At 38.9% G+C, this 22,909-nt stretch overlaps 2 protein-coding genes across 8 annotated transcripts in view; one reads left to right on the top strand and one right to left on the bottom strand.

Annotated features, from left to right (window-relative positions):
- The window catches only part of STAP1 (signal transducing adaptor family member 1), a 60,688-nt gene that overhangs the window by 31,444 nt on the left and 6,335 nt on the right, over window positions 1-22,909 (top strand). For 4 of the 7 annotated variants that reach the window (XM_055297459.2, XM_063611209.1, XM_055297457.2 and 1 more), the window contains 4 exons: window positions 3,106-3,272; window positions 5,637-5,765; window positions 12,842-12,911; window positions 15,212-15,308. In XM_055297459.2, the coding sequence (XP_055153434.1) occupies window positions 3,106-3,272; window positions 5,637-5,765; window positions 12,842-12,911; window positions 15,212-15,308 (463 nt within the window). Of the gene's footprint in view, window positions 1-3,105; window positions 3,273-5,636; window positions 5,766-12,841; window positions 12,912-14,091; window positions 15,309-22,909 lie in introns of those variants that run through there. The other 3 variants (XR_010114079.1, XM_063611210.1, XM_063611211.1) reach the window with 2 other exon arrangements.
- Window positions 10,938-22,909, bottom strand: part of UBA6 (ubiquitin like modifier activating enzyme 6) — a 109,001-nt gene continuing 97,029 nt past the window's right edge. Inside the window, exon 34 of the mRNA XM_063611205.1 lies at window positions 10,938-11,421. Within this exon, the coding sequence (XP_063467275.1) occupies window positions 11,311-11,421 (111 nt within the window). The 3' untranslated portion in view covers window positions 10,938-11,310. The remainder of the gene's footprint in view (window positions 11,422-22,909) is intronic.

Here is a 22,909-nt window from a genome sequence, read left to right as displayed (position 1 = left end):
TTCTCTCCCTCTCCCTTCTGAGAGGGAGAGAAGAAATCCTGGGGAATTGCACTCTTTCCCTCTGTTGTGGGAAATATCACTGAGTTACCGGTATGGTGCTTTCAATACCGGGTGTCACTATCCCAAAGGTACGTGACTAAGTGTCAAGGAGTACACTAAAAACACTGGCAAAAACTTGTTGCATCTTCCTGGTACACTAAGGATGTATAAAGTTTTGGCCAAACATTTTGTTTTTAGTTTCTTTCCTGGAGTAAAAATAAAAAGCATTATTTTTATATTAAAACACACACATAAATAAGTAACAGAATAGAAAATAAAATTTATATGAATTTTTTTTTTTTGAGATGGAGTCTCACTCTATCACCCAGGCTGGAGTGCAGTGGTGCAATCTTGGCTCACTGCAACCTCCACCTCCTGAGTTCAAGCAATTCTCCTGCCTTAGCCTCCCAAGTAGCTGGGATTAAAGGCACCTACCATCATGCCCGGCTAAGTTTTTTTGAAAATATTTTTAGTAGAGATGGGTTTTCACCATGATGGCCATGCTGGTCTCAAACTCCTGACCTCAAGTGATCCTCCCACCTCGGCCTCCCAAAGTGCTGGGATTACAGGTGTGAGCCACCACACCCAGCCTATGTGAATTTTTAAGAGAAGACAGGTTGCGTCAAATTTTGTACTCTGTAAATGTTGTTTTGTGTTACGATTCCAGGTCATGGTATATGAACATTTACAGTATGTTGTTATTAGGATAACTTTAGTAGAGAAGTGAGAGAAGCTCAGACTGTATGTAGTTGAAAGAGCTGAGACATTGCTTTTGAATCAAATAAACCCCAGTTTGGGCCCTGGTTCCATAACTTACTAGCTATGTGACTCTGGACTAGTTATTTAATCTTTCTGAGCTTGATTTTTTTTCTATTTGTATTAGGCCATTCTTGCATTGCTATAAAGAAATACCTAAGACTGGGTAATTGGTAAAGAAAGGAGGTTTAAGCCGGGCGCAGTGGCTCAAGCCTGTAATCCCAGCACTTTGGGAGGCCGAGGCGGGCGGATCACGAGGTCAGGAGATCGAGACCATCCTGGCTAACACGGTGAAACCCCGTCTCTACTAAAAACACAAAAAATTAGCCGGGCATGGTGGCGGGCGCCTGTATTCCCAGCTACTCGGGAGGCTGAGGCAGGAGAATGGCGTGAACCCAGGAGGTGGAGGTTGCGGTGAGCCGAGATCGCGCCACTGCACTCCAGCCTGGGGGACAGAGAAAGACTCCGTCTCAAAAAAAAAAAAAAAAAAAAAAAAGGAGGTTTAATTGGCTCCTGGTTCTGCAAGCTGTACAGGAAGCATGGTGCCAGCAACTGCTCAGCTTCTGGGAAGGGCCTCAGGGAGCTTTTAGTCATGGCAGAAGGTGAAGGGGGGACAGACATGTCACATGGTGCGAGTAGGAAAGAGAAAAGAGTGGGGAAGAGGTACCACACACTTTCAAATGACTAGATCTCACCAGAATTCACCCACTAACACAAAAGCACCAAGCCTTGAGAGATTCATCCCCATGACCCAAACACCTCCCACCAGGCCCCACCTCCAACACTGGGGCTAATTTAACATGAGCTTTGGTGGAAGCACATATCCAAACTATATCACCATTTGTAAATTGGGGATAACAATACCATTTTTTTTTTTTTTTTTTTTTTTTTGAGATGGAGTCTTGCTCTGTCACCCAGGCTGGAGTGCAGTGGCTTGATCCCAGCTCACTGCAACCTCTGCCTCCCAGGTTCAAGCAATCGTCCTCCCTCAGCCTCCCAAGTACCTGGGATTACAGGCACATGCCACCCAAAATTTTTGTATTTTTAGTAGAGATGGGTTTCATAATGTTAGCAAGGCTGATCTTGAACTCTTGACCTCAAGTGATCCACCTGCCTTGGCCTCCCAAAGTGCTTGGATTACAGGCATGAGCCACTGCACCCTCCCATATAACAATACTTTGTAGCATTTCTGTGAGGAGTTGCAATAAAACATGAACAATGCTTGAGCTATAATAGTCAATTAATAAAGATATGTGTTTCATTAGGTATTTTCCTCCAAATTTTATTTTTTTCTGGTATATATGGAAATTGTTTTACTGGTTATTATCTTAGTTATCTAAAATATCTCTAAGCCTTTTTTATTGTGTATCTGTATTAGTAAATGTTTATGTAAATTTTCTATGTACTTGTACACATTTTAAAACATATATAATAATAGAAATTAGTGAAATAGTAACTTAATGGAAAGTGAAGTTATAATGTTTTCTTCCCATACTCTAATGGACTTTCTTGTATACCTCCTGGAAAGCATGCATGCTTCTCTGAAGATAAAGGTGATAATCACACAGGGCTGCCTCCAAATACAGACTTGCTGGTGTCATGTACAAAAAATATCCTACCATTCAAACTATACCTTCTAGGAGCACAGAGCTGGTCATAATGAGGTCAAAATTGCAGGTATGAATATAAATCAGAAGGACAAATATAGGTGAGTCAATTCGAAACACATCTCTAGGAAAGGTAACAACCACCACAAAACCAACTAATAAGTAGAAAGTATCATAATTCTAACATGTGAATGAATGTTTGAAACACACCACAGACACAAACTGGAGACCTCTGACTGCTGCTCTTCAGTCGTCTAATCAACGGTTCCATCTGAATCCCATGTGGCCATGCGGCTGGGGGAAATCATTTCAGATAACTTATGAGAGAGTGAGGTACCTGGAAGGTGTTCTGGAACTTCCCTGGCATTGATGAACTAGTAAGCTCAGAATGAAAAATACGAGGTTTGTTGTTACTCGAATTAGATTTTAGGGCAAGGCGGGGTGTTCTTTGCTTTGGGGCCAAACCAAAAGGATGATTCCTTGGAAGAAGGGTAGGCACGCTGTACAGGTTGCAGTTGGTGTAGAGGCAGTTCTGAGACACCCACCCTAGACTAAAATCTTCTGTTTCTTATTCCCTTATTCCCTACTCATTCACCTCTGCCAGGTAACTGTAGCCCTGTAGGACCAGAACAGGCTCGTCTTTACTAAAGTTGTAAGTTATTAAGCTGTTTTCTTGCCCGTCCACTCTTTTAATTGGTTTCAGCTGTCAGTTCCCCAAAATGTGTCACTCCTACCTGGGCAAGTAATTAAACTGCATGAAGTCCTAGAGAGAGAAAAGAAAAGGAGGATTGAGACAGAGCAGAGTACATCTGTGGAAAAAGAGAAGGAACCAACTGAAGATTATGTGGATGTACTGAACCCTATGCCAGCGTAAGTGCACAGTGAACTGCAGTTTATTCACTCAATTGTTAAAACTAATTTCTGATTATAAAGGAGAGTTAGCCACTTGCTCTTGTTAAGCCAGGGACAATAAGCAGCCTTGGGGATAAACTGTATATCTCTGAGTATATGCCATATTTCCTCTTCTATGTCATGATCAACAAAATGCAGATTTGAACCAACCATCTTACCACACAGGAAATCCCCTTCCACCCACATCTTTAGAACAAATAGATACTCTTTCCAGAGCTCACACCTAAATAAAAACTCCCATGAAGAAGGCAGGAAAAGATATTTTTTCACTATGCAAACTCTATGATTGACTGATTTTCTATCAGAAAATTATACCAATAAATTTTCAATACCTAGAATGTTCTATTCAACTGACCAATTAGTGAGTAGTCATCAAGCTTGTACTTTGACAAAGTCCTTGTGTAAAATGTTTAAGGTGTTGGAAAAATAAAGAAGTGCAGAAAATGCTAAATTCACCAACATCCTACATTTATTTTTTATATTATTGAAAAGATTCTGAGCTCTTTCCTCCTGGAATCTTGGTGTTGTTGTCAATAAAACTTGTCCTGGTACCCTGTTTGACATCAGGTTCTGTTGCATACTCTATCTGTACTACAATCACTGAAACCTGCCAACCATCATTTTTACCTGAAACCACCAGCAACTGATGGACTGATAAGTTAAAAGTCACACGGACTGCTAATTTTTCTTTTTTCTCAATAAAACAAGTAATATATGTTTATTATATATAAAAGATTAAAATCATTCCTTGTTCCACCACTCAGAGATATTTGCTATTAACATTTTAGTGTTTTTTTTTTTGTTTTTTTTTTTTTGAGACAGTGTCTCACTCTGTTACCCAGGCTGGAGTGCAGCAGCACGATCTCAGCTCACTGCAGTCTCCACCTCTGGGTCTCAAATGATTCCCATGCCTTGACCACTGCCACTGCGCCCAGCTAATTTTGTATTTTTGTAGAGACAGGGTTTTGCCATGTTGCCCAGGCTGGTCTTGAACTCTTGAGCTCAAGTGATCCGCCTGCCTTGGCCTACCAAAGTCCTGGGATTACAGGTGTGAGCCACCATGCCCAGCCTTCTACCAGATTTTTTCTATGAGTTTTTTTTCTATGACTATATATTTTCTTGACTACGATGTACAGGTGGTCTGTATAAATTGAACAATGGTTAAATGACTTTTTGACTTTAAGATGATGCAAATGCAATATGCATTCAGTATAAACTCTACTTTTCCAGTACCCATACAACCATTCTGTTTTTCACTTTCAGTACAGTATTCAATAAATTGCATGAGACATTCAACATTTTATTATAAATAAGCTTTGTGTTAGATGATTTTGCTCATCAATAGGCTAATGTAAGTGTTCTAAGCATTTTTAAGGTAGGCTAGGCTAAGCTATGATGTTAGTAGGTTATTCGTATTAAATGCATTTTCAACTTATATTTTCAACTTACAGTGGGTTTATCGGGATATAATCCCATCATAATTCAAGGAGAATCTGTATATTATAAAAATGAGAGGTGCTTTATTTTTTATTTTGCACATAAAAATAACAACACCATAGAAAGACATATTACACCAAAAGAAATGAGTGCAAACATATTTAAATATCAGTTGTTTAAAACATAGACCAGGCCGGGCGCGGTGGCTCACGCTTGTAATCCCAGCACCTTGGGAGGCCGAGGCGGGCGGATCACAAGGTCAGGAGATCGAGACCACGGTGAAACCCCGTCTCTACTAAAAATACAAAAAATTAGCCGGGCGTGGTGGTGGGCGCCTGTAGTCCCAGCTCCTCGGAGAGGCTGAGGCAGGAGAATGGCGTGAACCCGGGAGGCGGAGCTTGCAGTGAGCCGAGATTGCGCCACTGCACTCCAGCCTGGGCGACAGAGCGAGACTCCGTCTCAAAAAAAAAAAAAAAAAACATAGACCATACAAGAGAAGCATTTACAGATGTTTTGTATCCCTGAAAGGAGACCCCCAATAAATATTTATCCAAGAACCTACCTATCAACTGAGACTGGGGATACATTGTTAATTCTTGTTGGTAATGATGATTATATACTGATCAGTAGATAACTTTTCAGGTTCTCTTTGTATAAAAAGGCTTTGGAAGAATTAAGGAAGGAAGACCTTAACATTAGCATATGCAGAGTGGCACAGGCTTGTAATAATAGATCATTGTAATTACACAATTGGAATAATCAAACAGGAAGTTTTAAGAAAAGTTAGCAACTGCAGCTCTCAAAGTGATTTTGGTAGTATTTTTTTCAAGTAATGATCTTCATCAGTTAAAAAAATATTCTGTTTTTTTTATCTCACCTCTGTAGATGTTTTTATACAGTGTCCCGGAAAGAGGCAACTGAGATGCTCCAGAAGAACCCTTCTTTGGGAAATATGATCCTGAGGCCTGGTAGTGACAGTAGAAACTACTCCATCACTATCCGGCAGGAGATAGAGTATGTTTAATGTTTTAAAACTGTATGGAATTTTTAGAAGCATGGTATCACTTAATACAAGTCCAGGTCAGCACCTGCTATGTGTTTCGTTGGGGCTAAAAATATGAACACAAGTGGCCAGGTGCGGTGGCTCATGCCTGTAATCTCAGCACTTTGGGAGGCTGAGGCAGATGGATCACAAGGTCAGGATATCAAGACTATCCTGGCTAACACGATGAAACCCCATCTCTACTAAAAATACAAAAAATTAGCCGGGTGTGGTGGCACGTGCCTGTAGTCCCAGCTACTCAGGAGGCTGAGGCAGGAGAACTGCTTGAACCCAGGAGGCGGAGGTTGCAGTGAGCTGAGATCACACCACTGCACTCCAGCCTGGGCGACAGAGTGAGACTCGGTCTCAAAAAAAAAAATGAACACAAGAATAGGGAGGGAATGTCATAAAAGCAATGCTAAAGACTAAGCCAATGCTAACATTTGCAGCAGGGAAGAAGAAAGAGTAACACATTATTTTGGTCCTGGATATAGTTGCATTGTTCAATCAATTCAGTAAAGATTTATTGAGCAGCTGCTATATGCCAAGCAATACTCTAGGCACTGAGAATACAGCAGTGAAAAAAACAAACATCTCTGTTTTGGTTTGAGTTGCCTAGCAATAAAAATATAAAAAGAAAAACATCCCTGGCTTCAATCTTCAATGAGTTTACGTTCTTGTAGGGAGACATGTGGCAATAAGGTCTACAGAGTAAAATAAAGCAGGATGAGAGAGATGGGAACCCTCAGAGGTGATAAAGGGAGCACATTTTTATGGTTGCTATTGTTTTAATATAGAGTGGTCAAGGAAGACCTACTTTATTAACTGATTTAAGCAGAGAGCTGAAGGAAGTGAGAAAATAAACCCAATATCTGGGGCAAAAGTGCTCCAGGCAGCAAGTGCCTATGCTTTGAAACAGAAGAATGCTTGACTTGTTCAAGAAAGGAAAAAGGCTGCTGTGACTGCAATGAAAAGAGCAAAGGGAAAAGTGGTAGGAGAGGAGATTCCAGAGTCGGGGTAGGGACACATCACTCAGAGCCCTACAGATCATTGTAGGGACAAGGGTTTTACTTTGAATGACATGAAAGGCCACTGAACTGTTGTCATAATCTGACTTATTTATAAAAAAGGGCCACTTAGGAGCCTCTTTTTCAAGGTTACTAATTTCTTTCTGGTAAAATGGTCTAACTTTGATAAAGTCAGTAACACTTAAATGCAAACGTTATTTTTCTGTGTAGTTAGGGTAGTTAGATCTTTTAATAGACTCCAGCTTTCAAAGTCTATGAGGACTTGCCCTTCATTGGAGACTCTGGCTTAGTTAATACTTCCACAACTGATAATATAATTTAAATATCGAGGTTTTGTCCTACATGAAAATATTCAGTAAATGACTTTCTTTAATATATATGCATAAACAGAACTTTGATGTTTGAATTTGCTATTCCTTATGGGGATAATATTATTTTATTAAATTTTATACTATAACATATCTATCAATGAATCTATCTACTAATCCACCCCATAAATATCTATAATTCTAAATACGAAGATATGTATGGTGAATAAAGGCAGTTAAAAAGAAACAACTTCCAGAGACAAATTTAAAACATGGCATTATGGCTACATTGCTAGTGTGTGCCACAGCCCAATTAGCCTTATTCACTTGCCAGTAAACAGATCCTTGTCTTATACACTAGTCATGGGCACTGAACAGATGGCAAGAATGTTAGATGGTAAATCAGGTTATGGTTCTTTGTGTAAGGAAATGTGTGTGTGTATATATCTCTGTGTGTATATTTCTACAATGAATGTCTGTCAACTTAAACTTGTGGTTTCATTATTTCTTGTTTATTTTAAACTAACAATTGAAGTTAATGGATTTTCAACTCTATTGAAATACAGTAGAAAATAATAGGTTTTTCAGTTACAACCTAATTTGATGTATTATTTGACTATCTTGATACAAATTCAAAAGAAATCATTTTTCTTATTGTTATGACTGCCATTAAACATCAGTGAACTTAGAATAATTGTAGGAGAAAAGTGGATTTTTCTCTTTACTATATTCTGGTCAAGAAGTTTGTCCTTCTTCAGGATTTAGGAAATTGTTTATGACATAAACTACAGCATATCCTTAACCGTTTACTTCCACTTTTAAAAATGAGAGGATGTAACACTGAATTAAAAATTAAGAGAGAGTAGATTTTTAATAGAAACATAATCTAACTGCTTAAAAGTAAAATTAGATCACCAAAGAGAGTGATTTTTTTTTCCTTAATGTCATTCCTTTCTTGGTCAGATTGAGTGGTTGATCCATTTACACGTGACCCCCGTCTTACTATTCTGCATGAAATGAACAAAATCTCAAGATCTGATAGCTCCGTAAAGACTGCATATTTTGGCCAGGTACGGTGGCTCACGCCTGTAATCCCAGCACTTTGGGAGGCCGAGGCAGGTGGATCATGAGGTCAGGAGTCTGAGACCAGCCTGACCAACATGGTGAAACCCCATCTCTACTAAAACTACAGAAATTAGCTGGGTGTGGTGGCACGCACCTGTAATCTCAGCTACTCAGGAGGCTGAGGCAGGAGAATCGCTTGAACCTGGGAGGTGGAGGTTGCAGTGAGCTGATATTGCACCACTGCACTCCAGGATGGGCAAGAAAGCAAGACTCCGTCTCAAAAACAAAACAAACAAACAAAAAAACTGCCTATTTCTTGCACAATAGCAGCCTGATCCCTTTTAAGGTGGTCTAGATTAGTCCAATTCTTTCATTACATTTTCTATACAATTAACTATGAGAAATAACTGTTTTCTGCTGCAGACGTGGTGTGTGACTAAACAATGAATTTCTGTATTTAGTGTCACAGTTTTTACTCACAATTGTATTTTATTTAAGTTATATATTAAGCTCATAAGAGTATGGAAAAGGAGTTCATATCAAAGTTGCATAATTCTAAATTTAATAAGTTCCCTTTCAGTTTGAATTCATATAGAAATTCATGCTTTTGTTAGCTGATGGTCATCAAAACTTACAACATTTTATAAAACTAATCATTCCAAAAGTTCGTATTTGGAAAGCAAGAAGTATATTGGTTAAACTAAGGCATTCTAACACTACAGTCAGTATGCACTTATTTAGGCTTTGAGAAATAGTTTATATCTGGAAGTGGATAAGAAAAATTCAACTGTACTGCACAAATTTTCCTTACATGCCAAATCCATCTATGATGTCAAAGTTTGTTAAATGTATTCTCTAATGCCTCAAAACAGGTGTTTCAGAGTACCTGAATTTAATATCTTCTACGTAACAGGTCACTTAAAGGATAACAGTTGTACAGAGTATTAGAATTTTCACTTGTTATGCTGTACAACTTAATGTAAAGAATTTGGTAGAAACCTCAGCTATTAGGAAGCAGTTGTATTACCCACAAAACCAATTCATTCTCTTATAGGTTATGGGAGAAATGTTCAGTCATGCAAGTTAGATGTCTGGTAAAACATTAGCTGAAAAGTACAAGTTGGTTTACAAAGCAGTATATGAAAATACAATTATCTCCATCTGTTCACAGAGCAGCTGTGGGAGGGAAGACTTGTTCTCAGGAATAAACAAAAGCCATTCAATGCCAAATTGCCAGATGACTCTTGTCTCAATGTAGACTATCATCCACCTTTACCCAGCCCAGTGGTGCGTGAATTCATAAGACATAAAGCTGTTCTTACAACAGAACTTCATGGCTTGGTTTGGTTTTCTTGAAAACGTTATGACTAGGTACCAAGCTAGCAGTATGGAAACTTTGGAAAGCCATTAGCTAAGGAAGCAGTAGGAAATATTTACCCAAAATTTATTTCTTTGCAAAAATGGAGGTCAGAAGCTAAGAACAAGTATTTATAACCACATTTAAGGGGAGGGGACACCTTTTCTTGTTTTTTTGTTAAGACGGAGTTTTGCTCTTGTTGCCCAGGCTGGAGTTCAATGGCACGATCTCAGCTCACCGCAACCTCCACCTCCCAGGTTCAAGCAATTCTCCTGCCTCAGCCTCCTGAGTAGCTGGGATTACAGGCATGTGCCACCACGCCTGGCTAATTTTTTTTGTAGTTTTAGTAGAGACAGGGTTTCTCCATGTTGGTCAGGCTGGTCTCGAACTCCTGACCTCAGATGATCCGCCCACCTCGGCCTCCCAAGCTGGGATTACAGGCATGAGCCACCACACCCGGCCGGGGACACCTTTTCTTAAAAAAAAAAAAAAAAAGACTTGCTACTTCTGTTTTGAGGTCAGCATCAGGAAATCTTAATATAGCAAATTCTATCAATCTTGTTTTTTTCATCTCTTTTTATTTCTTTGGAAAAGCAGAACAAAACAGAATATGAAAGGAAAGCAAAATGTCTATAAAGAGAGTCAAAACCTAAGCAACTTCAATGGAATTTTTTTCCCACCTCTTTCTGTTCCAGAATTTCATTCTATTAGTCAAAAGTTCCAAGATACCTTGTTGACCTTTGCCACCTTTCCTTCCACAGCTTTGCCATAGATGATGATGATGATATGATGGCTTTTGTTGTTGTTGTTGTTGTTGTTGTTTTTTGGGATGGGGCCTCGCTCTGTCTTCCAGGCTGGAGTGCAGTGGTGCGATCTCGACTCACTGCCAGCTCTGCCTCCCGGGTTCACGCCAGTCTCCTGCCTCAGCCTCCCGAGTAGCTGGGACTACAGGCGCCTGCCACCACGCCCGGCTAATTTTTTTGTATTTTTCGTACAGACAGGGTTTCACCGTGTTAGCCAGGATGGTCTCGATCTCCTGACCTCGTGATCCGCCCGCCTCGGCCTCCCAAAGTGCTGGGATTACAGGCGTGAACCACCGCACCCGGCCAATATGATGGCTTTTAATAACAACAATCATTCTCCTTATAGGTTACCATTGTGGGTGCCATGTTGAGTACTGGCAAACATTTCCTTCAGGCACAATAAAAACTTTGAGACAGACAGTATTTTCCATGTTTTACAAATGAAGAGGATGAGACTCACAGAAACTACTACATTAAAACAATACATTTAAGTAGTAAAAATGGTTATAATTTACGGAGTGCTTAAATGTGCCAGACACTGTACTAAGGGCTTTGCAAACATTAACTCACAGCAGCCCCGTGAGGCAAGGCACCATCTCCATTTTATAGATGAAGAAAATGGAGGTTCAGAGAACCCACATGACAATCAGAATTTGAACCAAGTTTTCTATCAGTCTTCCAATGAACAGCAATCTCTTATTTAATAGGAATACAGGAATTCTAATTGAAATTGTAGAGTTTTCAAAAGTAACTGTCTGATTACGAAGATCTTATTATGATGTGATAAAGATAAAGCCAGATATAACCACCCTGAAAGGGTACTGTATGACCTTCTGTGTCCAAAAATGCTTCCTTCACCAACTTGCAACTGATTCCTGAAGTTTCAGCACTAAGGAGTGTTTTCTTTTAGGAAGGGAAAGGGTTGGTTGGGTTTTATCCCATGTTTCGAAAGTAGGTTACTGGAATTTATGAGCTGTTTCCATTGTGATATCCCATTGAGAGGTGATTTGGATATAATGGTGGATGAGAAGAGTCCCCTGAATAGAAGACTTCAGTTTCAGTCCTAACTGAAAACAGAAGGAGAAGCGATTTAAAAAAAAAGAAGGTAGAAAGACCCTGTGCCTAGCTTAACCTGCTGAACACTTCTGTTTTAGACAGCTTCTGTACCTAGGACAAATGCTTAATTCATGTGTCATTCAAGCAAATGACAACGTAATAAATGCTGTTAACTTGTCAATACTAGAAAAAGTTTTCATCCTAACATGCTTGCCATACAAATCAAGGGAATTCAAGACAAACATACTTTGGTTCAAAACTAACTGACAAGGATAGTGACTTCTGATCTCCGTATAAATTTGCTTAGTTCTAGCAGATAACATTATGAGATGGGGGATCCTAATTTTTTTTTTTTTTTTTTTTTTTTGAGACAGGGTCTCATTCTGTTGCCCAGGCTAGAATGCAGTGGCACAATCATAGCTCACTGCAGCCTCAACCTCCTGGACGCAAGTGATTCGCCCACCTAACACCTGAGTAGCTGGGACCACATAGGCATGCCACCATGCCTGGCTAATTTTTTGATTTTTTTTTTTTTAGAGATGGGGTCTCACTATGTTGCCCAGTCTGGTCTCTAACTCCTGGACTCAAGCGATCCTCCCACCTTGGCCTCTCAAAAGTTCTGGGATTACAGGCATGAGCCATCCCACTCATCCAGCTTCTAATATTTTAAAAACTCAACTTTATAAATATTTATTCTGTGCCTCATGCTAGAATACAGTGATGAATCGGATATGCCTCTTGTTCATAAGCATTTCATAATCAATAAAATACCCTGTATTTGAGGGGTAATAATTTTGAGTGCTATGTGACCACAGAAGAGGAAGACAATAGATTCATATAATGTACTTACGTTATCATCTGTATGTTCATATAGTGCCTAAGACCCAGTATTTTCCATATCTCCAAGTCAGCCCCAAAGTTAGTGGATATCCAGGGTGGTATATGAGCTAACATGAATAACAGCTATTGAGGGGTTTCTGGTTGGATTGGTGATAATGTAGAGTAGAAAGCAATGTACTTTTAATAATTCTTTCTACTTCTCTCAATATGGAGAATATATATTTGATTTTATATACCTACATAGAATTTTATTATATTGTTTACTTTCTAGGTTACTGACATTAAAAAATTATTTCTGCCTGAAAGATTTTTAATTCTTGATTCCTTTTTTCCCTGTTTATTCTTTCTAATTCACCCACTCAATGACCCAGATTATCTATATTCCTAGTGAGTAGCCCCCACAAAAAGACACTCTGCAAACCAGGTAAACAGAAAATTAAAATAAAAAACCACGAAGGATTTTCTTTTTCTTGCCAAACTATAGCCATGACAACATAGGTTGATTATACAGGTGATATTTTATATTTACTTTAGTTTGCATTTACCCAATTGTATAATAAAATGGAGACTTAACCATTTGTTTCATTGTAGCATTCCAAGAATCAAGCACTACAAAGTGATGAGCGTAGGACAAAACTACACTATTGAACTGGAAAAACCTGTAAGTAGCTATTTTTGTTGTTGATGAACTTCCTCCCGATTCCTTCTAGCCTCCTAGTGCTGGCAAAAAGCAGCCAAGTTAAGGAGCCCTGAATGTGGCAGATATACAAGGTGAAAAGTGAGATTCAGGAACAGGTGGTGAGGCAGAGTAAAAGATAATTTGCTTCTAAAAATTCTTTCCACTTTTCTTTCTCTGCAAATCTCGCAAGGTTTGCAGAGAAAGAAAAGTGGAAAAAATTCAGAGAAATATATTTTGTTAAACATTCTCCAATTATAAATCTTCAAATATGTTTATTTCTAATGGGAAGAAATCTGTAAATGCCTAATCCTCTAATACCTGTCTTGCTGAAGTTCAGAAATCCTCTCTTAATAGCAACATAGTAGTGAAGAAAGCATTTCTTCTTTGTCTTGAACTGTTCTCCCACCCTAGCTGACTTACCATGGGGTTAATGATATAGCTAAGCACTTGACATACGTCATCCAATGTAATTGTTATCATTACCCTGAGGTAGATATTGTTATGCCTTTTATACAGGTGAGATAATTGGTGTTTACAGTGTTCTGAACCAATGAGAATGTGGTGATGTGGCCTACATTCCAGGATGCTGAAAAAGAGAATATAGCTCTGTGATTTTAGGCTGCAGTAGTGGGAAGATTGAGTCAGGAAAGTTGTCTCTGGATATCACTTAAATAGAACTGGTGGGTCTTGAAGATATTTATATTTACCTAGTTCCTCTGCTGCTCCAGGCCCACTGTGTTGATCAAATAGAAAAAGGAACAGTGTGGTTGAATTTCTTATATTTTGGTCATAATTCTTAGAGAGCAAGGTAGCTGCTGATTCATAGAGCACACTTACATCTTTGCCGTAAGTACCTCCCAAAGCCTCTCAGTTATCAGATCCATTCCTGACTAGACTTTTAAAATAAAATTCAATAAAGAAGGCAGAGAACTAGATTGCTAAAGGATAATCCAAATAACTAAGTGACTGCAAGCAATGGACAAGGAAGAATAATGTGTCATCTTTGTCACTGGGTAAACTGGGGCTCACTTCTGTCTTTAGCTCATACAGTCTACAGTGTAAGGAAAACTAACAGCCTGGATTATTCTTTCATTTTTCACCCTCCCCAACCATACACCTCAATCCCTCAATAAGGTTGTATTTTTGTGATTTTTTTTTTTAGAGACAGGGGTCTTGCTACGTTACCCAGGCTTGAGCACAGTGGCTGTTCACAGGCACAATCATAGTGCCAGCCTGAAACTCCTGGGCTCAAGCAATCCTCCCACTTCAGCCTCCCGAGTAGCGGGAACTACAGGTGTGTGCCACTGCGCCTGGCTCAGGAATTCTTTTCCTCTTCAAGGTTATCTGGTATATTCTGGCATATTTATTCTGATTTCATTTGTATAAAAATATTAGTTTAGGGGTAGAGACACATTTTATCTACTCCTAGACTCCTATCCTGTTACAATAAAATACTAAAATGCTTAAATTCTCTGGTTTTAAAGGTTATTTGCTTTAAAGTGGAAGAAACCAACTACAGCTAACTTAAGAAAAAATAAATTTATTATAAGAACATAGAATGACTGGAAGGGTAGCAAACCTTCAGGGACTAGGAAGCAGTTACTTGTGCTAAGAACCATCTGATTAGGAAACTGGATCCTTCTTTGTTCTTCTACTCAAGTGCAAATTTCAGAAAGAAAGCATTTTCTGGCCTAACTTGAGTCACATTTTTTGCTCCCCCCATTTTTTAAGGGACAGGGTCTTACCCTGTCACCCAGGCTGGAGTGCAGTGGCTCTATCATAACTCATGCAGCCTCGAACTCCTGGACTCAAGGAATCCTCCTGCCTTAGCCTCCTGAGCAGCTGGTGCTACAGGTGTGAGCTACCACACCTAGCTAATTTTTTCAATTTCCGTAGAGACAGGATCTCGCTATGTTGCTCAGGCTGGTCTGAAACTCCTGGTCTCAAGTGATCTTCCCACCTGGACTTCCCAAAGTGCTGGGATTACAGGTGTGAGCCACCACACTTGGCTTACATTCTTATGCTTTAATTGAGGGAGAGCAAGGTACCTAGCTATTGTCTACCAGATTGTATTCAATGGGAAAGGTGGTAATTCCTCAACGGAGAATGGACACATGGTCAATTAAAAAGGATAAATAAGACACAGGGATAGGTAAAACTATGGTCATACAGTAAGCCATTGAAGTAATGACAGTAATCTCCATTAGATTCCAATTGAGCCTTCTCTTACTCTATATTTATCCAGGTGATGCTGAGTTTTCTCTCACTCTCTATTAATACAGGTAACACTCCCAAACCTTTTCAGTGTCATTGATTATTTTGTGAAGGAGACTCAAGGAAATTTAAGACCATTTATATGTTCAACTGATGAAAACACTGGTATGTTTTTCACTTCATTGCTATGTTAAGGGAAACAAAACAAAACAAAATTCCCAAAACTCTGCATATGATTTATAGTACCAGCCAGGCAGGAACTGCAGTTCAGTCTTTAAATGTATCCATTTGGAAATCATTTTGTCACTCAGTCTGTGAAAACAGTAAAGTACCAATATGTATTAGAACAGAGTATGGGTGCATTCTAGGGAATGGAAAACCCTGAGGTATGTATTATTACTATTAACTTCATTCTATCATTCTACTCAGCTTTATCTAACAAATTCAGAGGTAGGAGAAAACCATAATCATACAAGTTAATAGAAACCAAATGGAATTTAAAGGGACAGTCTGTCAACAACGTTAGATGCGTAATACAGGATAAAATGAATGAAGATTAAGAAGAGACGATGGGAACTGGTGATTAGCCAATAGATGACTTGAGAGAGAGAAGTTGTATTCCACTATGAAGGCAGAAGTCAGACTGCAAAATAACAAGGAATGAGTGGGTGGTGAGGAATTACAGATAAAGATTGTAGCTAGGACCAGCTAGAGAATTTGCCAGCCCTTTGTTCATAAATTAAGAATTTCAAAAACAGTTACAGCAAACCATCAAACCGAGCATGAGACCCTATGCAACTGCACAGTTTACACACCCCTGAAACTGGCTCTCTCTGCAGTCCAATTTCTGGCAGAACAAGCCAGGCTGAATGTAATAGTCTCTATCTTATGCAACAGTTCCTGGTACATATGGTCACTGGCAAACTGTAAGCAGGTGAGAGAAAATATCTCCAGCTTGTTTGAATTTTAGTTATCAAAACAAGTCTCTTTTTCTACAGATTATGGGGGAAAGCAACCTTATTTGGCTACCTGCATTGGGGCATATCTGGATAGTCTTATTAATTAAAAGGATAGCAAGTTTAAAAGTCCAAGTTCTTAAAACATGATTATGAATCTTGTGATGCCAAATAATAACAGTAACCAAAACCACAGAATCTCAGGATCTGAAGGAACTTTAGAAAATTGTAGTATCTTATCTGTTTAGAACTCACCTGCACATTCAGTACAGGAAACAACATCTCTAGGATATGACCCCTTCGGCTTGTTTGTAAATTGTGAATGTAAGAGGGCTTAAATTTGATTTTTGAAGCAGCACAGTTCTCTTCTGGACAGTTCTCATATTAGAGAATTCTTCCTTGATATTGATTGAGTCTGAAGCATTCCTTCAACTTCTACATGTTAATCCAATTTCTGGCTTTCAAACAATATGACTTAAATGCCCATCAAATATTTAAAAATGTCTACAATGTCTTCCCTCAGTTTTTTACTCTGTCATCTAAATTATTGGTTCCTGAATTTCTCTTACTCTCATCTTTGATGTTCTTTTTACATTGTCTAATTTTTAAACTTGTCACTTAAAATATAACCCTACTGAATAATAATGTGGAGCATCTTTTTATGTTATTTGCCATTATACATTTTATTTGGGAAAGTATTTAAATCTTTTGCCCATATTTTTATTAGGTTGTTTTTTCTTTCACACTTGTTTTGAGAGCTCTGAACTGATACAAGCTTTTGTGTGTGTGTGTGTGTGTGTGTGTGTGTGTGATTGGGAAGTATTTTCTTAGTCTGTGATTTGTCTTTTCATTCTTTTAACAGTGTCTTTGGGAGAGCGGAAGTTTTAAATTTTGCTTCTGTAGATTGTGCTTTGGTGTTATACCTGAGAACTCTGCCTAACCTAAAATCACAAAGACTGTTTTCCTGTTTTCTTTTAGAAGTGTTGTAATTTTATGTTTCACATTTAGATCTATGATACATTTTGAATTTTTTTTAAACTGGGAGGGATGGGTCAAGGTTCATTTAGTTGCATTTAGATGGGTAATTGTTCCAGCTCCATTTGTTTAAACAGATTATCCCACTGAACAGGGCAGCCCACACCTATAATCCCAGTACTTCGGGAGGACAAAGCAGGAGGATCACTTTGAGAGCACCCTGGGCAACAGAGGGAGACTTCATTTCTACAAAAAAAAAAAAAAAAAAAAAAAAAGCTGGGTATGGTAGCACATGCCTGTAGTCCTAGCTACTTGGGAAGGTGAGGCAGCCGGAAGTTCAAGGTTGCAGTGCACTATGACTGTGTCAGTGCACAATGTGAAAGGGCAAGAGTGAGACCCTTTCTCTAAAAAGTAAAAATAAAAATAAATACTTCTCCATTGAATTGTCTTTGCAACATTTGAAAAAAGTCTATTGACCATTTTTGTATGGATTAATTTCCAATGATATATGTTCCTGCCCTTTTGCCACACTTACTATAACTTCATAGTAATTCTTGAAATTAGGAGGATTAGTTTGTTCTTTGCTCTTTTCTTTTTCAAAATTGTTTGGACTAGTCTAGTTTCTTGGCCTTTCATTCTAAATTTCAGAATCAGCCTGTTGCTCTCCAGAGAACAATCCTCCTGAGACTGACTGGATTATGTCGAATCTGTTGATCAGTTCAGGAAGAACTGACATCATAATATTGGGCCTTCCAGTTGAGGAATGCAATATATTGCTACATTTGGGCTGTCCTTGATTTCTCTCATGGTGCTTTGTTTCAGCATACAGCATTAGCACACATTTTGTTTGATTTATAGGTATTTAAATTTTTGTTGCTGGTAAATGATATCTGTAAAATTTGAATTCCATTGTTCATTGGTAGTGATATAGTTTGGCTCTGTTTTCCCACCTGAATCTCATCTCCAATTGTAATCCCCAAATGTTGAGGTAGGGACCTGGGAGGAGGTAATTGGATCATGGGGCCGGTTTGCCCCATGCTGTTCTCCTGATACTGGGTGAGTTCTCATGAGATCTGATGGTTTTAAAGTGGCCATTTTCCCTGTGCTCTCTCTTTCCTGCCACTTTGTGAAGACGTGTCTTGCTTCCCCTTCACTTTCTGTCATGATTGTAAGTTTTCTGAGGCTTCTGCAGCCATGCACAACTGTGAGTCAGTTCAACCTCTTTCTTTGATAAATTACCTAGCCTCAGGTAGTATCTTTATAGCAGTGTGAAAACGGACTAATACAAGAATTGGTATTGGCAGAGTCGGGTCCTGCTATAAAGCGACTTTGGAACTGGGCAACAGGCAGAGGGTAGAACAGGTTGGAGGGCTCAGAAGAAGACAAAAAGATGTGGGAAAGTTTGGAACTTTCTAGAGACTTATTGAATAGTTTTGACCAAAATGCTGATAGAGATATGGACAATGAAGTCCAGGCTGAGGTGGTCTCAGATAGAGATGAGGAACTTGTTGGGAACTGGAGTAAGAGTCATTCATGCTATGCTTTAGCAAAGAGACTTGTGGCATTTTGCCCCTACCCTAGAGATCTGTGGAACTTTGAACTTGAGAGAGATAATTTAGGGTATCTGGCAGAAGAAATTTCTAAGCAGCAAAGTGTTCAAGATATGACCTGGCTTTTTCTAAAAGTATACAGTCATATGCATTCACAAAGAGATGGTTTGAAATTGGAACTTATGTATAAAAAGGAAGCAGAGGTTTGGAAAATTTGCAGCCTGACCATGTGGTAGAAAAGAAAACCCATTTTCTGGGGACAAATTCAAGCTGGCTGCAGAAATTTGCATAAGAAACAAGAAGCCAAATGTTAATCACCAAGACAATGGGGAAAATGTCTCCAGGGCATGTCAGAAATTTTCAAGGCAGCCCCTTTTATCCCAGGCCTGGAGGCCTAGGAGGGAAAAATAGTTTTGTGGGCTGGACCCAGGGCCTCACTGCTCTGTGCAGCCTCAAGGCATGGTGCCCTCTGTCCCAGGTGTGCCAGCTCCAGCCGTGGCTAAAAGGGGTTGAGGTACAGCTCAGGATGGTGCTTCAGAAGGTAGAAGCCCCAAGCCTTGGTGGCTTCCATGAGGTGTTGAGCCTGCAGGTGCGCAGAAGACAAGAATTGAGGTTTGGGAACCTCTGCCTAGATTTTAGAGAATGTATGAAAATGCCTGGATGTCCAGCCCGAAGTCTGCTCTAGGGGTAGAGCCCTAATGGAGAATCTCGACTAGGGCAGTGCAGAGGGGAAATGTAGGGTTAGAGCCCCCACACAGAGTTTCCACTGGCACTGCCTAGTGGAGCTGTGAGAAGAGAACCACCATCCTCCAGAACCCAGAATGGTAGATCCACCCACAGCTTGCACCATATGTCTGGAAATGCCACAGGAACGTAACGCCAGCCCATGAAAGCAGCCGCAGGGGATGTACCCTGCAGAGCCACAGGGGTGGAGCTGTCCAGGGCCCTGGGAGCCCACCCCTTGCATCAGCGTGCCCTGGATGTGAGACATGGAGTCAAAGAAGATTATTTTGGAGCTTTAAGATTTAATAATTGCCTTGTTGGCTTTCAAACTTGCATGGATCCCATAGCCCCTTTGTTCTGGCCAATTTCTCCCACTTTGAATGGCTGTATTTACCAAATGCCTGTACCCCCATTGTATCTTGGAAGTAACTAATCTTTGATTTTACAGGCTCAGAAGGGACTTGCCTTGTCTCATATGAGACTTTGCACTTGGAGTTTTGGGTTAATGCTGAAATGAGTTAAGACTTTGAGGGACTGTTGGGAAGGCATGATAGGTTTTGAAATGTGAAACGGATGTAAGATTTGGGAGGGGCCAAGAGTGGAATGATATGGTTTGGCTCTGTGTCCCCACCCAAATCTCATCTCAAATTATAATTCCCAGGTGTTGAGGGAGGGATCTGGTGGGAGGTGATTTGGATCATGGGGGCAGTTTCTCCCATGCTGTTCTTATGATAATGAGTTCTCATAAGATCTGATGGTTTAAAAGTGGCAGTTTCCCTTGCACTCTCTTTTTCTCTTGGCTATTGTGAATAGTGTTGTTATAAACACAGGAGTGCAAATATCTCTTTAGTACACTGATTTCCTTTCTTTGGGGTATATACCTAGCAGTGGGATTGCTGGGTCATATGGTAGTTCTATTTTTCTTTTTTTGAAGAGGCTTCATACTGTTCTCTAACGTTGCTCTACTAATTTACATTCCCACTAACAGCGTATGAAGGTTCCCTTTTCTCTACATCCTTGCCAGCTTGGTTACTGCCTGTCTTTTGAATATAAGCCATTTTAAATGGGGTGACATGATATCACATTGTAGTTTTGATCTGCATTTCTCTGGTGATCAGTGATGTTGAGCACCTTTTCATACACCTGTTTGCCATTTGTATGTCTTCTTTTGAGAAATGTCTATTCAGATATTTTGCCCATTTTTAGTTGTTTTATTAGATTTATTTCCTATTGAGTTTTCGAACTCCTTATATATTCTGGTTATTAATTCCTTGTCAGATGTGTAGTTTGCAAATATTTTCTCCCATTCTGTGGGTTGTTTCTTCACTTTAATGACTGTTTCCTTTGTTGTGCGGAAGCTTTTTAACTTAATGTGATCCCATTTGTTTATTTTTGCTTTGGTTGCCTGTGCTTGTGGTGTCTTACTCAAAACATTTTTGTCTAGACCAACGTCCTGGAGAGTTTTCCCAATGTTTTCTTGGAGTAGTTCCATAGTTTCATAGTTTCAGGTAATGAAGGGATGCTGAATTTTATCAAATGCTTTTTCAGCATCAATTGAAATGATAATATAACTGTTGTTCTTCATTTTGTTGATACAATGTATTACAATGATTGATTTACATATGTTGAGTCATCCTTGTATCCCAGGGATGATAAATCCCATTTGATCATGTTGGATAATCTAATATGTTGTTGAATTTTGTTTGCTAGTATTTTGTTGAGGAGTTTTACATCAATGTTCATCAGAGATATTGGCCTGTAGTTTTTTAACATGTGTCTTTGTCTAGTTTTGTTATCAAGGTAATACTAGCACTGCAGAATGACTTTGGAAGTATTTACTCCTCCTCTATTTTTTTGAATCATCTTAGTAGGATTGGTATTAGTCCTTCTTTAAACATTTGATAGAATTCAGCAGTGAAGCCATTGGGTCCCAGGCTCTTCTTTGCTGGGAGACTTTTTATTATGGCTTTGAACTCATTATTTATTATTGGCCTATTCAGGTTTTGGATTTTTCATGGTTTCATCTTGGTAGGTTGTATGTGTCTAGAAATTTATCTATTTCTTCTCAATTTTCAAATTTATTGGCATATAGTTGCTCATAGTAGTCTCTAATTATCCTTTTAATTTCTGTGGTATCAGTTGTAATGTCTCCTTTTTCATCTCTGATAGTATATATTTGAGGCATCTTTTTTTCTTAGTTTGAGTAAAGGTTTGTTGATTTTATTTTTTATTTTTTTTTTATTTTTGAGATGGAGTCTCAGTCTGTCACCCAGACTGGAGTGCAGTGGCACAATCTTGGCTCACGGCAACCTCCACCTCCCAGGTTCAAGTGATTCTCCTGCCTCAGCCTCCCAAGTACCTGGGATTACAGGTGTGTGCCACCACGGCTGGCTCATTTTTGTATTTTTAGTAGAGATGGGGTTTCACCATGTTGGCCAGGCTGGTCTCGAACTCCTGACCTCAAGTGATCCCCCTGCCTCAGCCTACCAAAGTATTGGGATTACAGGTGTGAGCCACCATGCCCGGCTTATTTTTTCAAAAAACTTTTTGTTTCAATAATCTTTTGTATTTTTTTAAATTTAAATTTCATTTATTTCTGCTGTGACCTTCATTGTTTCTTTCTTCTACTAATTTTGGGTTTGGTTTGTTCTTGCTTTTGTAGTTCTTTATGATACATCATTAGGTTGTTTATTTGAAACTTTTCTACTTTTCTGATGTAGATGCTTATTGGTATAAACTTTCCTGTTAGTACTGCTTTTTGATGTATCTCATAGATTTTGGTCTGCTGAATTGCCATTTTGATTTGTTTCAAGAAATTTTTAAATTTCCTTTTTAATTTATTCATTGACCCACTGGTCATTCAGGAGCATTTTGTTTAATTTCCATGTGTTTGTAGTTTCCAAAGTTCCTCTTGTTACTGATTTCTAGTTTTATTCCATTGTGGTTGGAGATGATGCTTGATATTACTTCGATTTTTTTTTAATGTTTTAAAGAGTTGTTTTGTGGCCTTACATATGGTCTATCCTTGAAAATAATCCAAGTTCTGAAGAAAAAAATGTGTATTCTGTAGATGCTGAATGAAATGTTCTGTAAATTTCTATCAGGTTCATTTGGTTTACAGTGCAGATTATGTCCAATATTTGTTGATTTTCTGTCTGGCTGAAAATGGGGTGTTGATGTTTCTAGCTATTATTGTACTGGGGTCTATCTCTCTCTTTAGCTATAATAATATTTGCTTTACATACATGGGTACCCCAGCATTGGGTGCATATATATTATATATATTTACAATTGTACTTCTTGCTGAATTGACCCTTTCATCATTATATAATGACCTTTCTTTTTATAATTTTTGACTTGAAATCTATTTTGTCTGATATAACTCTCCTGATTTTAGATTTCTATTTGTGGAATATCTGTTTCCATCTCTTTAGTTTTAGTCTATCTGTGTCTTTATATGTGAAGTATGTTTCTTGTAGGCAACAGATCGGTGAGTCTTGTTTTTTATCCTTTCAGCCACTCTATATCTTTTGATTGATGAGTTTAGTCCATTTATATTCAA

The sequence above is a fragment of the Symphalangus syndactylus genome, chromosome 10, assembly GCF_028878055.3.
Source record: "Symphalangus syndactylus isolate Jambi chromosome 10, NHGRI_mSymSyn1-v2.1_pri, whole genome shotgun sequence".
Classification (NCBI taxonomy): domain Eukaryota; kingdom Metazoa; phylum Chordata; class Mammalia; order Primates; family Hylobatidae; genus Symphalangus; species Symphalangus syndactylus.
Note: the sequence above shows the minus strand (reverse complement) of the source record. Positions and strands in the feature narration are given on the sequence as shown.